The 14572-nt window shown below is 44.5% G+C and overlaps 2 protein-coding genes across 2 annotated transcripts in view; both read left to right on the top strand.

The window, feature by feature from the left end:
- The first annotated feature begins 1634 nt into the window (after positions 1–1634).
- On the top strand, positions 1635–4763 carry LOC122550889 (macrophage-expressed gene 1 protein-like). The gene has a single exon (XM_043692297.1). It carries the CDS (start codon positions 1773–1775, stop codon positions 3927–3929), a length of 2157 nt encoding a protein of 718 aa, XP_043548232.1. The 5' UTR covers positions 1635–1772; the 3' UTR covers positions 3930–4763.
- A 7557-nt stretch (positions 4764–12320) lies between these two features.
- The window catches only part of LOC122551078, a 43571-nt gene continuing 41319 nt past the window's right edge, over positions 12321–14572 (top strand). Inside the window, exon 1 of the mRNA XM_043692720.1 lies at positions 12321–12366. Coding sequence (XP_043548655.1) covers positions 12321–12366 — 46 coding nt within the window. The remainder of the gene's footprint in view (positions 12367–14572) is intronic.

Genomic DNA, 14572 nt, shown 5'->3' with positions numbered 1-14572 from the left:
CCCACCCCACCCCACCCCCACATCCTTCCCTGCCCTGGTGAGAAACTGACAGGATTAACTCAGATTCTGTATTAGTGGTGCTGGAAGAGCACAGCATGCTGCCTGGATTTTGCCTGTCCTCGGATGCTGCCTGGATTTTGCCTGTCCTCGGATGCTGCCTTACCAGCGCACACCCAGGATTAACTCAGATACCTGTTGTATAATCTTTCACAGTCCCATCCACTTTTAAACTCAGTGAAAGCTCACGGGGCATGAGTGACTTTCCTTAAAGCAGGGTTACAGGGATAGGGTAAGGGGGTTGGGTTTGGGTGGGACGTTCGATGTGGACTCGATGGGCCAAATGGCCTGCTTCCACATTGTCGGGATCCTATGAATTCATGGGATGCATTCAGTTGCATGCTGGCCAGCATTTATTCCCCATCTCTAGATGCCCTTGAGAAGGTGGTGAACACGAGTACTGAAGCCTTATGGCAATTGCACATGGATTTGGTGAGATCACACCTCAAGTGCTGTGTACGGTTTTGATCTCTGCACCAAAGGAATTTATACCCAGCAGCAAGGGCATGCAGGTTCAGTGGATTGCTTTACTTGGGATGTGAGTGCTGTCCTATGTAGAGAGCTGAACAGGTACGGTCTGTACTGTCTGGAGTTTGGAATAACAAGAAAGGGTCTACTTGAAGCCGTTTATGAATCTTCAATCACTTGGCAGTGTGGATGCCCAGAGGCTGTTTTTTTTCTCACACTGGAGAGTCTTAAATCAGTCAGCACAACCTCAGGATAAAGGGTCAATTTTGAAATTCTCACACTTGTTTTCAAATCTCTCCAAGGCCTTACCCCTTCCTCTCTGTCTGCTCAACTTAATCTAGTACTAAAATCCTCCGAGGTCTCTGTGCTCCACCAATTCTGATCACCTGTGAGATGAGGTGGTGTTTCCCCCCCTCCCCCGCCAAATATTTGGGAATTCTCTGTGCAGGAAGTTGAAGACACTCAGTTGTTGATAAGGTGGCTGAATGGCCTTCAAGTTTCCTAATTTGACTGAGCTCCTCTTAGGATCCTTACGGTGTGGGAAGAGGCTATTTGGCCCATTGAGTCCACACACCTCAGGGGAGCTTCCACCCAGCTCCAATCTTATCCTAGAGCTAACCCACCTAACCTGCACGCCCTTGTGACGGTGGGAGGAAACTGGGGAAAGGGGTGGAAACCCAGGCAGACACTGGGAGGACATGCAAACTCCACACAGTCACCCAAGGGTGGAATCAAACCCAGGTCTCTGGCACTGTCAAAGCAGCAGTGCTAACCAATGAACCAAAGTGCTGTCTTCCTACACAACAGGCTTCAGGGGTTGAATGGTTATATCACCGGTGCTGGGATTTAATACCCTACATTTCCTATGGAATATGATTGAGATGTTATGTAGACTTTTCGTCTGGTGTAACACACCTGCGGGGCTGCTTCTCTTCTTATGAAGATATTACAGAGAGACGGTCCGTCCAAATTAATTAATACGGACCGCCAGCAAAATCCCCCTTTAAGTGGGGCGGGGAGGGGGAAGATGGAAGAGTTGGCCGCTGGAGCTGACCTTGTGACGTGTGGGCTTTCCCTGTCGATGTTTCACTTCATGACCCAGCACAGCAGCAGAGAATGAGGAAACACCGTGAGCCTGAAATGAAACAGAAATCCATCACCGGAGCTCACTGAGCAAGCAACTCTGACCGGGGAAGGAGCTGAGGGAGAGGGGAGAGAGGGAGAGAGAGAGAGACTGCTGGGTCAGGATGGGTCCGCTCTTGGTTCTTGTGTTCCTGCACTCTCTGGCCGTGGGGTCAGAGCAGCAAGTGTCAACTGCGGACGGGCTACAGGAATGTCGGAAGACCCAAAGCTTGACCGCCTTGGAAGTGCTGCCCGGGGGAGGCTGGGACAACCTGAGGAACTTGGACCGGGGCAGAGTGATGAACACCAGCTACTCCCAGTGCAAGACCACCGAGGACGGAGTGTATTTCCTCCCGGACCAGGTCTACGTGGTGCCCCTGAAGCGGACCAGCATCGAGACGGTATCGGAGTTGATCGAGAACTGGCGCAACTACAAAAGCTCCACCAGCGCCTCGGTCAACGCTGAGATCTCCTACCTGTCCTTCCTGAACGGCAAGTTCTCCACGAGCAGCCAGAGGGTCAAAACTCACCAGGTGCGAGACAGCAGCATGACCACCAGAATCCAGGTGAGGAACCTCATGTATCAGATCAAAACCTATCCCAATTTCCAACTGGACCAGGGCTTTAAGGATCAACTGATTCAGATAGGCAACTACCTGGAGAACAACCAGACAAGAGCTGCCTCCTACTACGCCCAGATGCTTATCCTTAACTACGGCACCCACGTGTTGACTGGTGTCCATGCTGGTGCCAGTCTGGTGCAGGAGGACCAGGTGAGATCGAGCTTTGTGTCCGACAGCTGGAGTCGGAAGTCCACCATCACCACCTCCGCTGGTGCCACCTTCTTCCATGTTGTAAATGTTGGCATTGGCGGCCAACTTGAAACCGCGGATGAGTTCACCAGGCAGTATTTGGGGAACAGATCCCACTCCATGATCGAGAGCAATGGTGGGATCCCCTTTTATCCAGGGATGACCCTGCAGAAGTGGCAGCAGGCGATCACCAACCAACTGGTGGCCATTGACAGGTCAGGACAACCGTTGAATTTCTTTGTTAACCCACAGACTGTCCCAGAGCTCCCGGAACCTACAGTCAGGAAAGTGGCTCAGGCTATAAACAGAGCCATTTCCCTCTACTACACTGTCAACGAACATCCTGGCTGTTTGGACCTCCACTCCCCCAACTTCAATTTTAGGGCTAATGTTGATGATGGGTCTTGCATGGATATGGGCACCAATTTCACCTTTGGGGGCATCTACCAGGAATGCATCAGGCTTTCAGGTGCAGATGCCAAGCCCTTGTGCGATGCTCTGGAGCAGAAGAACCCAATAACAGGGTCATTTAGCTGTCCCTCTGAATACACAGCTATTGAGCTGCACACAGCGGTAGAAGAGGAAGCCTATAGTCAGTATGAGTGTCAGCGCCAATGCCATTCATGTTGGGCTTTCTTTAGCTGCTGTGAGGATGTGTGTGGAGATACTTACTACATACGCCAAGCCCAGTTTAAGGCTTACTGGTGTGCAGCCATGGGCTCAGTGACCCAGTCCTCAGGCTACCTCTTTGGTGGCCTCTACAGTACAGATGCTGGGAACCCACTGACCCAGACCCGCTCGTGCCCTCCATCCTTCTACCCATTGAACCTTTTCCAAGACCTGAAAGTCTGTGTGAGCAATGACTACGAGATGGCGTTCCGTTACTCTGTGACCTTTGGTGGCTTCTTCAGCTGCGATGTTGGCAACCCCCTGGCTCAGCATCCCAAAGCAATTCAGGAGAGTGTCACGCAAACAGGGCCAAGCACTTACCCCAAGAAATGCCCCAAGGGTTACAGTCAACACCTAGCTGTCATCAGTGATGGATGTCAAATACTCTACTGTGTGAAATCTGGTGCCTTTGATGGGATGGATTTGCCCCGCATCAATCTTCCCCCATTCTCACATCTCCCTCTTTTGACTGCCAGTGCCACTAACACCGTGGTTGTTCTCTCTCAATACCAAGAGCCTTGGCTTAAGGATACTCACACCAAAATGTGGAGAATGGCTCATGCATCCGAAGTTCGTCAGTTGCTTAACAAGAGCTCTTCCGGAGGGGCCACAGTCGCCATTTCTGTCACTGTTACCCTGGCTCTGGTGGGTGTGATTGCACTCGCTTACTATGGTAGGAAGCGATGGAGAAACCGTGGTTACCAGAATTTGGAGACAGCCTCATTAATTTCCGACTCTGAGAAGGAAGAACATTTAAATACACCTGACTCATGTCCTCGAGGCCAGAACAATGGCGTCTGATCAGAAAAGACACATTGGGGCTGAATACATGGGTACAACTCATTAAGTTGGACTGGCTTGCCATGTCTTCCTCATTTAATTTTATCCCTGCCTTGAATTTAATCAATTACACCTGCTTTAATTCTCTGTGATTCTTGGATTCTACGTATTATGTTTTTGCTTAATAGCCTATTTGGGTACAATTCATTAAATCGGAAGAAGGGCTAGGGTGGACATTCCTATTTTCAGTTATTTGTTAGTTTGGCAAAAGCAAATCAGCCACTGGTTTGATTGAATGGTTAGGAGGTGAGGTGATGTATTAATGGGGAGTGAGCAGGAAAGAGGGATTAGGCAGGCAGATATTAAAGGGAATGGGGCATTAACCAGAAGTTTGGACTAATCTGGGATGGGAAATAAGAGTATGAGGAATGAACATGATTGAGTAGGTCTGGACTGACGAAGATATTTAAGGGTTTGGAAATGAGGAGACTGGGATTAGATAAGGTGTTGGTGTGAAACTGTTTTTGTCTGAAAACATTCTGTGATTTGATCTTTCTCAAATTCCATAAGTGTTCTTAAAATTCTCAGCATTATTTATATTTGTTTAATAGTATTAATCTATGCAAGGTATTGATTTATACAATACACTCTGATTTGATAATACGTGTACTATCATTGTGAATGGATGACTGGGAAAATTAGATGTAATTTTATTAACCACAGTAAATATTTGGTGCAACAGACTCAAACTGAAATCAAATGCAGAAACTGCTAATAAAATCTCATGAGACAAAAAAAAAAGAACTTTGAAATGGAATTAATATGCGTTTGCTAAATAAAAATGGGGTGAATGTATTCACTTGCTTTTTGGGCATGTTTTAGTGATAATTTTAATTCACATCACACCTTACTGAAACAGCTCAAGGCACTTCAGTGTTCTTGATCAGCAACATTTTATACTGAGCTACTATGGAAACCTTCGAACAGCTGACTCCTTTTAACTGGTAGGTTTAAAGTAAAGGTAAAGTCACCGTGGTCTTAGCAGACCGTAGGGCTGCCTTGTCTTTCGAGAGAGAGAGAGAGAGAGAGCCAACTGGTGATGGTTTAATCTGAGGGTCATCCTGCCTCAGGTAAGGAGAAATATTGGGAAGGAGAGTCCTTTGTGGTCCAGTGCAAGAATTGTATCCACACTGTTGATATTACTCTACTTTGCAAACCGACCATCAAGTCAACTGTGCTCACTGACCCCTATGCTATGTGTAGATTTATGGAGTGACTTAATTGAAGTGAGAAAGTTAGAGTGCCTGAGATATTTAGACAAAGAATTCCAGAGCTTAGTGGTAGTCAACATCTGAGTTACATCAGCTATGATCAAATGGCGGAGCAGACACGATGGGCTGAGCAGCCTAATTCAGCTCCTGTATCTTAAGGTATTATGGGTGATCACAGAAAAAGGAACACAGATCTAAAAGGGGAACTAGAGCAAAATGAGGCAATGTGGAAACATGGTGGTTCAGAAAGAACTGTTTCTCAACAGATACTGACTGGCCTGCAGTGTCTTCCTCATTTATTTTTATTTCTGCTGTAAATTTAACCCATTACACCAGCTTTGTTTCGCAGTGGTTCTTAGATTAAAAAATTGATTTTGATACACTTTAAACACCGACTCATTTCAAGATCAGTACTAGTGTAACTGTAGTGTGCATGATCTTCAGGATTCACTGCAGCACCACGTAAACCTGAAACGTTCACCATCTCAAAGTATACGGGTAGCAGACGCAAATGAGCACTGTCATCTTCTTGACTTCACACACTACATTGACCGAACATATATTGCCCTATTCCATCATTGTCATTGGGATGAAGTCATAGAGATGTACAGCACGAAAACAGACGCTTCAGTCCAACTTGTCCATGCTGACCAGATATCCCAACCCAATTTAGTCCCACCTGCCACCACCTGGCCTATATCCCCCCAAACCCCTCCTATTCATATACCCATCCAGATGCCTTTTAAATGTTGCAATTGTACTAGCCTCCACCACTTCCTCTGGCAGCTCATTCCATACACGTACCACCCTCTGAGTGAAAAAGTTGCTCTTTAGGTCTCTTTTATATCTTTCCCCTCTCATCCTAAACCTATGCCCTCTATATCTGGGCTCCTCCACCTCAGGGAAAAGACTTTGTCTATTTATCCTGTCCATGCTCATCATGATTTTATAAACCTCTATAAGGTCACCTCTCAGCCTCCAACGCTCCAGGGAAAACAGTCCTAGCCTATTCAACCTCTCCCTATAGCTCAAATCCTCCAACCCTGGCAACATCCAATGTAGAACACAGAACAATACAGCGCAGAACAGGCCCTTCGGCCCTCGATGTTGCGCCGACCTATGAACTATTTTCAGCTCGTCCCCTTACACTATCTCATCATCATCCATGTGCTTAGCCAAGGATTGTTTAAATCTCCCTAATATGGCTGAGTTGACTACATTGGCAGGTAGGGCATTCCATGCCCTTACCACTCTCTGAGTAAAGAACCTGCCTCTGACATCTGTCTTAAATCTATCACCCCTCAATTTGTAGTTACGCCCCCTCGGACAAGCTGACGTCATCATCCTAGGAAAAAGACTTTCACTGTCTATCCTACCTAATCCTCTGATCATCTTGTATGTCCCTATCAAATCCCCTCTTAACCTTCTTCTTTCCAATGAGGACAGACCCAAGTCTCTCAGCCTTTCCTCATAAGACCTTCCCTCCAGACCAGGGAACATCCTGGTAAATCTCCTCTGCACCTTTTCCAATGCTTCCACATCCTTCCCGTAATATGGCGACTAGAACTGTACACAATATTCCAAGTGTGGCCGTTTTGTATGGTTGCAGCATGATATTGCAGCTCCGGAACTCAATCCCTCTACGAATGAAACCTAACACAACGTATGCCTTCTTAACAGTGCTATCAACCTGAGTGGCAACTTTCAGGGATCTATGTACATGGATTCCAAGATCCTTCTGCACATCCACACTACCAAGAATCTTTCCATTGACCCAGTACTCTGCCTTCCTGTTATTCTTCCCAAAGTGCAACACCTCACATTTAACTGCATTGAACTCCATTTGCCACCTCTCAGCCCAATTCTGCAGTTTATCCAAGTCCCCCTGCAACCTGTAACGTTCTTCCAAACTGTCCACTACTCCACTAGTGTCATCTGCAAATTTACTAATCTATCCACCAATGCCTGCGTCTAAGTCATTTATAAAAATGACAAACAGCAGTGGTCCCAAAACAGATCCTCATAGCACACCACTAGTAATTGGACTCCAGGCTGAATATTTTCCATCAACTACCACTCGCTGCCTTCTTTCAGAAATCCAGTTTCTAATCCAAACTGCCTCTGCATTTTCTCCAACAGCCTACTATGTGGAACCTTATCAAAAGCTTTATTGAAGTCCGTGTATACCACATCAACTGCCCTACCCTCTTCTTCATTCTTGGTCACCTTCTCAAAAAACTCAATGAGGTTTGTGAGACATGACCTGCCCTTGACAAAACCTTGTTGACTTTCTGAAATCAAATTGTTGCTTGCTAGATGATTATAAATCTTATCTTTTATAATCCTTTCCTACAACAGAAATAAGGCTCACTGGTCTATAATTACCTGGGTCATCTCTACTGCCCTTCTTGAACAAGGACACAACATTTGCAATCCTCCAGTCCTCTGGTACTAAACCTGTAGACAGTGATGACTCAAATATCAAAGCCAAATCAGTTTGCTGTCTGCCAGCACATTCCTGTGACCCTGTCCATGTCATCCCTACTCTCATCCTTCTGTGCACTGCAACTACACCTCAGGTTCCCATCCCCTTGCTGAGCTAATTTAAACTCACCTGAATAGCACCAGCAAATCTCCCACCCAGGATATTAGTGCCCCTCTGGTTCAAGTGAAGACCGTCCTGTTTGTACAGGTCCCACCTTCCCCAAAATGAGTCCCAATTATCCAAGTTCCTGAAACCCTCCCTCCTGCACCATCCTTGCAGCCACGTGTTTAGCTGATATCTCTCCCTATTCCTTGCCTCACTATCACGTGGCACGGCCAAAAACCAGAGATAACAACTCTGTTTGTTCTAGCTCTCAGCTTCCACTCTAGCTCCCTGAAATCCTGCCTTACATCCTTCTCCCTCTTTCTACCTTTCTCGTTGTTTCCTACATGGCTCACGACTTGAGGCTGTTCACCCTCTCCCTTCAGGACCCGAAAGATATGATCTGAGACATTACGGACCCTGGCGCCTGGAAGGCAACACACCAACCATGAATTTTGTTCGTTCCCAACAACCTTCTATCTGACCCTCTAACTATTGAGTCCCCAATGACTAACACCCTCCTCCTTTCCCTCCTTCCCTTCTGTGCAACAGGGACAGGCTCTGTGCCAGAGACCTGGGCCCTACTGCATATCCCCGGTAAGTCGTCCCCCTCAACAGTATCCAAAACGGTATACATGTTGTTCAGGGGAACGACCACAGGGTATTCCTCCACTTCTTAAAAAAACTCAAGTTTGTGAGACATGATTTCCCACGCATAAAGCTATGTTGACTATTCCTAATCAGCCCTTGCCTTTCCAAATACATGTACATCCTGTCCCTCAGGATTTCCTTCAATAACTTGCCCACCACCAATTGACCCAGTACTCTGCCTTCCTGTTATTCTTCCCAAAGTGCATCACCTCACATTTAACTGCATTGAACTCCATTGAACTCCCTTTCCTGAAGAAGGGCAAATGCCCGAAACGTCGATTCTCCTGTTCCCTAGATGCTGCCTGACCTGCTGCGCTTTTCCAGCAACACATTTCCATCTCTGATCTCCAGCATCTGCAGACCTCACTTTCTGCCCACCACCAATGTCAGGCTCACTTGTCTATAGTTCCCTAGCTTGTCCTTACCACCCTTCTTAAACAGTGGCACCATGTTAGCCAACCTCCAATTTGCCGGCACCTCACCTGTGACTATCGATGATACAAATATCTCAGTAAGAGCCCAGCAATCACTTCCCTATCTTCCCACAGAGTTCTAAGGTACACCTGATCAGGTCCTGTGGATTTATCCACTTTTATGCATTTCATGACATCCAGCACTTCCTCCTCTGTAATATGGACATTTTTCAAGATGCCACCACCTATTTCCCAACATTCTGTATCTTCCATGTCCTTTTCCACAGTAAAGTCTGTGGGAGCACCTTTACCACAAGGACTCCAACAGTTTAAAAATAAAGCCTGGCGTCATCACCATTTCATGGACAAGCAATGCCCATATTACAATAATCCATTTGTAACTTGTTTACAAGGACTGACTGGTACAAGATCTTTTTATTAAAAGTTGTTTCCATTAGTGTTGACCCCCTGAATATTATGAATAGTTGTTTGCTATCTCCAAATATTTATCATATACATATTTATGCAAATGGTACATTTCTAATCTCTTTTGGATTGGAGTTCCATTTACCTATTGTAGGGTATATTTTCCATCTACTTGTTACTGGAGTAGTAAACCTGAACCATAGGCTAGGAGCATGGATTTGAACCTCACCATGGCAAATGATGAAATTTGAATTCAATAACAATCTGGAATGGAATGCTTGTCCAGTGGTGACCATGCAACCACTGACCCTTGTTGTAAAAATCCATCACTTTAGGAAAGGAATACTGATATCCTTACCTTGTCAGGTCTACATGTGACTCGAGGAGAAAATGAGGACTGCTGATGCTGGAGATCAGAGTCGAGAGTGTGTTGCTGGAAAAGCACAGCAGGTCAGGCAGCATCCGAGGAGCAGAAGAATCGACGTTTCAGGCACAAGCCCTTTATTAGGAATGTGACTCTGGACCTGCAGAATATGGTTGAGTCTAAACTGCTCTTTAGGCTGTAAGGGCAGGAAAATAAATGCTGGCTTAGCTAGTAATGGCTACAGCTCGTGAACTAATTAAAAAAAAACAGAATTTACACGCATGTCACTCCATTTTTTAAGAAGGGCAAAATAGGAAAACTAGGGAATTACAGACCAGTGAGCCTAACATTTGTGGTCGGGAAATTGTTGGTGTCTATAATTGAGAATGAGGTAACTGAACACCTCAAATATTTTCAGTTGACCAGGGAGAGCCAGCATGGATTCATGACAGGTGCTGGCATTTCTATGTATCTGTTGCCCTTGTCCTTCTAGATGGCAGTGGTGGTGTGTTTGGTCATCGGGTGTGGGGTGCTCTCAGAGTGGCTTTATATGGCACATGTTCAGTACATTTCCCACTCTTGTGCCATGTTTGCAGAGTTCCAACAAGCTGAGTTATTACCTGTTGTGTTGTTAAGACATTGCGTGGCCACATTGCCGTGGAAGTGACATACCATCTGCCCCTCATGACAAAGTTTGTGCAGATGACCACCCCTTGAGCACAACTCCATCAGGCAGCAGTTAGCACTTAACATCCTCAAGCTTTGCAGGAAAAGGAGAGGTTAGATCTGGGGGTTGGCTTCCTGAGCAGACTGGTCAAAGCTGGTGTCATTACCACCTGCCCCACCCTTTCCCCTCACCCATTTGGAACTATACCTTACCCACCTGCTGCACTGTTCCTTCACCCAATTCTCTTAGCTCATGGCTGTTTAAGCAACTTTAGGACCTTTAAACATTTTATTTCCTGGAATACAGCAGTTGTTACTTTCAAAGAGGGTATGGTATTTGCAATGATCCACCTCAATGCTGCCTTTGTGTTTGCTAGGTAGCTTCTCTTAGCATGGACTCTGCATCAGATACTGGTTTCTGAGTCAGATCAAAGATTCAAATCCATACCTTTCCACTACTCCTCAGGCAGTTTCTCCCCCATCTCATCTTTTAAATCCTGTTTGCCTCTACTTTAAACCATCAATCTCTATGACACATAAATACTGTACATGGCCACTCAGCCCCATAAACCTGCTCAATCATTTAATGAACTTTTTTGGCCACAAAGTCATAGAATCCCTACGGTGCAGAGAGACCATTCAGCCCATCGAGTGCACTAACCCTCCAAAAAGTCAGAATGCTACTCTATCCTTGTAACCCCACATTTACAATGGCCAATCCACCTATCCTACACGTCCTTAGACACGACGAGGCAATGTTTAGAAACCAGAGCACCAAGTGGAAACCACACAGTCAGGAGCAGAATGTACTAATGTCACACAGATAGACACCCAAGGTTGGAACAGAAGCCAAGTCCATGGCACTGTGAGGCAGCAGTGCTAACCACTGAAGTACCATGCCACCCTATATATAAAAAATAACATTCCAACCATGATAACTTCAGTGCTTTCCTCCTTCAGCCTTTGCTATCAGGAAGTTTTCAGCCTTGGCAATTTTAATCTCACCTCAACTTATCTTCCTCCTTTGAGTTCATAATTGTAAATTCCCTCAATCTATTTCCATATAGCCAACCACATGACTGCCAGCTCATGTAGTTTTGCCCCTCTGAGTGTGGTTGACTCATATGATCAGCAATGATCTCATTACATGTCTGAGCAGGCTCGATGAGCTGTTCCTCATGCCCTATCATGCCTTGTGCTCACTGGCTGACATTAGCTCTTCTTAAGCTATATCTCAATTTAAATTCTTATCATTGTTTCCATGGATCCCTCTCTATTTCTGCAATAGCTTCGAAGATTTCTTCACTCTTCTAATCTGACCTCTTGAACATGTTTGATTTCAAGCACTCCACTATTTGTCAATTGTCTGCAGCTGCCTTGGTCCTAAACTCTGGAATTTCCTCCCAAATCCTTTGAATCTTTCTCTAGCTCCTTTAAAAGTTCCTATAATCTGCTTCCTTGACCAAGCATTTGGTAATCTGCTCTAATGTTTCATTATGTAACCTGGCATCAATTTATTTTTTTAATAACACATCAATGAAATGCCTTTGGATGTTTTGGTGCTGTATAAATGCAAACTTGTTATTGTTAAACATTTAATCCCCATCTTATCAATTCTATGCTTGACCTTGGTGTTTTAGATGTTGGCACAAAAATGTGAATTGTTCCGTTGTTAAAACTGAGAACATCCACATTGGTCAGCATACAATTCCCCCTATTTATCACTAGATAAATCAAATTGTTCTGTATCTTTCAATGGTTTTTCCTTTCATCGTTTCCAATTAGGACCTTGCGTGCATTTGTTGGACATATTTCTGAGAACTTTAAAAAATATCATTACTGGTACACATCGATGGTTCAGGAAACACGCTAAAAGAAATTGGAATGTGTTCAGTTAGCCTCTTTGTTTTACCATTTATGGACAGAAACCGAGACCCTGTGGCTTCAGGATGTGAGGATAGTGTTCAGTTCTGGTGTAATGAGTTAAAATCAGCTTTTTGAACTCTGACTGCACATCCATTCACAGCTGAAACAATGAAATCCAACAACATCTATGTGCACTTCAAACTCCTTTGTCTAGGTGAGTAAAATTGCTGACAAAATGTTTGGAAATTCAGTTGACTGCAGCCAACCGGGGTGCTATCTTATTCGAGTGACATTGATTCTTTCAAGAGATTACACCGTTGTAGCTATTTTGGATTATTATTTGTAATTTTTCAGTTGAAGAGATCACCTCAATGCAATGGATTTGTCTCCACAATGGAAACCTCCTGAAAGAGGACAGATAACTCAAGTGACCAAATTGCAAATGATTGATAAAAGATTTCAATTGACAGAATTCTTGACATTGCTTAGCATATCAAGTTGAGGGAATTCAATTAGTTAATGTATTGATTGAAACTTATATGGAGTTCTGACAAGGTAGACATAAAGACACCGTTTCCAGTGACAGGAGGTTCAGTAAATGAAGGACACGGATGTAAGTTCATCAAGAAAAGGTTGGGCTGGGGAAGATGAGGAGGTTTTATTTTACTTAGTGCATTATGATCTGGAATGTCTTGTCTGAAAAGGGAACTAGGTGGAAGCACTTTCAATTGTAGCTTTCAAAAGGGAACGGTTAATAGGTATTTAGTTGTAGAGGAAGAGCCGAGGTCTGGGACTAATTGGGTAGCTCTTACAATGAGCCAGCATAGGCATGATGGACTAAACAATCTCCTTTTGTGTGAAAAACTAAAGCAACAGACAATAAAAGTTAAAAGTTAAAAAAAATTATAGGTTAGAACAATGTTTCTCAATCAGGTGCTGAATTTAGCAATAAAACTTATTCACAGTAAAACCAATGCAATTTTTAATGTCTTTAAAAATTTTCATTGCTAAAATAAAATACATGTACACTCCCTGGAAAAAGTGTGGTTTTGTTTTTATCATGTTGGGACCAGAGGTGTTTAACAAAGTGGTTGGTGGCACACAAAGTATTAAATGTTAGGAACCACTGGGTTTGAAGATACAGTAAATCAAAATTTAGAATATGGTTAACACCAAAGTCATGGTTTTAGAAAATTGCAAGAAAGCGTATAAAATCCAGATGCGATGTAGTTATCTATTACTGTTCTTACAGGGCATTTTTACATTTGTTCTGGAGGATGGATCGGATAAATAGACAAAGCTTTTTCCCTGGGGTGGGAGAGCACAGAACTAGAGGGCATAGGTTTAGGATGAGAGGGGAAAGATATAAAAGGGACCTAAGGGGCAACGTTTTCATGCAGAGGATGGTGCATGAATGAAATAAGCTGCCAGAGGAAGTGGTGGAGGATAGGACAATTGCAACATTTAAATGGCATCTGGATGGGTATATGAATAAGAAGGGTTTGGAAGGATATGGGCTGGGTGCTGGGACTAGATTGTGTTGGGATATCTGGTCAGCATGGGCGAGTTGGAAGGAAGGGTCTGTTTCTGTGCTGTATACATCTCTATGACTCTCTGAATCTAAGTGAGGTGTTGTATCAGAAAAACATTTAACATAACCTGAGCAAGTGCAGGATATTTTCCCCCAGTTACAATCACCTCCGTTTTGTTTGGCATTATTAAATATATAGTCAGAGAGTCATAGAGATGTACAGCATGAAACAGACCCTTCAGTCCAACTAGTCCATGCTGACCAGATATCCCAACCCAATCTGGTCCAACCTGCCAGCACCCAGCCCATATCCCTCCAAACCCTTCCTGTTCATTTACCCATCCAGATGCCTTTTAAATGTTGCAATTGTACTAGCCTCCACCACTTCCTCTGGCAGCCCATTCCACATATGCACCACCCTCTGCGTGAAAAAGTTGCCCCTTAGGTCTCTTTTATGTCTTTCCCCTCTTACTCTAAACCTATGCCCTCTAGTTTTGGACTCGTCCACCCCAGGGAAAAGACATTGTCTATTTACCCTATCCATGCTCCTCATTATTTTATAAACCTCTATAAGGTCACCCCTCAGCCTCTGACGTTCCAGGGAAAACAGCCCTAGCCTATTCAACCTCTCCCTATAGCTCAAATCCTCCAACCCTGGCAATATCCTTATGCATCTTTTCTGAACCCTTTCAAGTTTCACAACATCCTTCTGATAGGAAGGAGACCAGAATTGCACGCAGTATTCCAAAAGTGGCCTAACCAATGATCTGTACAGCCACAACATGACTTCCCAACTCCTGTATTTAACACTCTGACCAATAAAGGAAAGCATACCAAATGCCTTCTTCACTATCCTATCTACCTGTGACTCTACTTTCAGGAAGCTATG

The sequence above is a fragment of the Chiloscyllium plagiosum genome, chromosome 6 (genome assembly GCF_004010195.1).
Source record: "Chiloscyllium plagiosum isolate BGI_BamShark_2017 chromosome 6, ASM401019v2, whole genome shotgun sequence".
In the NCBI taxonomy this organism is placed as follows: Eukaryota; Metazoa; Chordata; class Chondrichthyes; order Orectolobiformes; family Hemiscylliidae; genus Chiloscyllium; species Chiloscyllium plagiosum.
The sequence above is the reverse complement of the archived record's forward strand: the minus strand, read 5'-3'. Positions and strand labels throughout refer to the sequence as shown.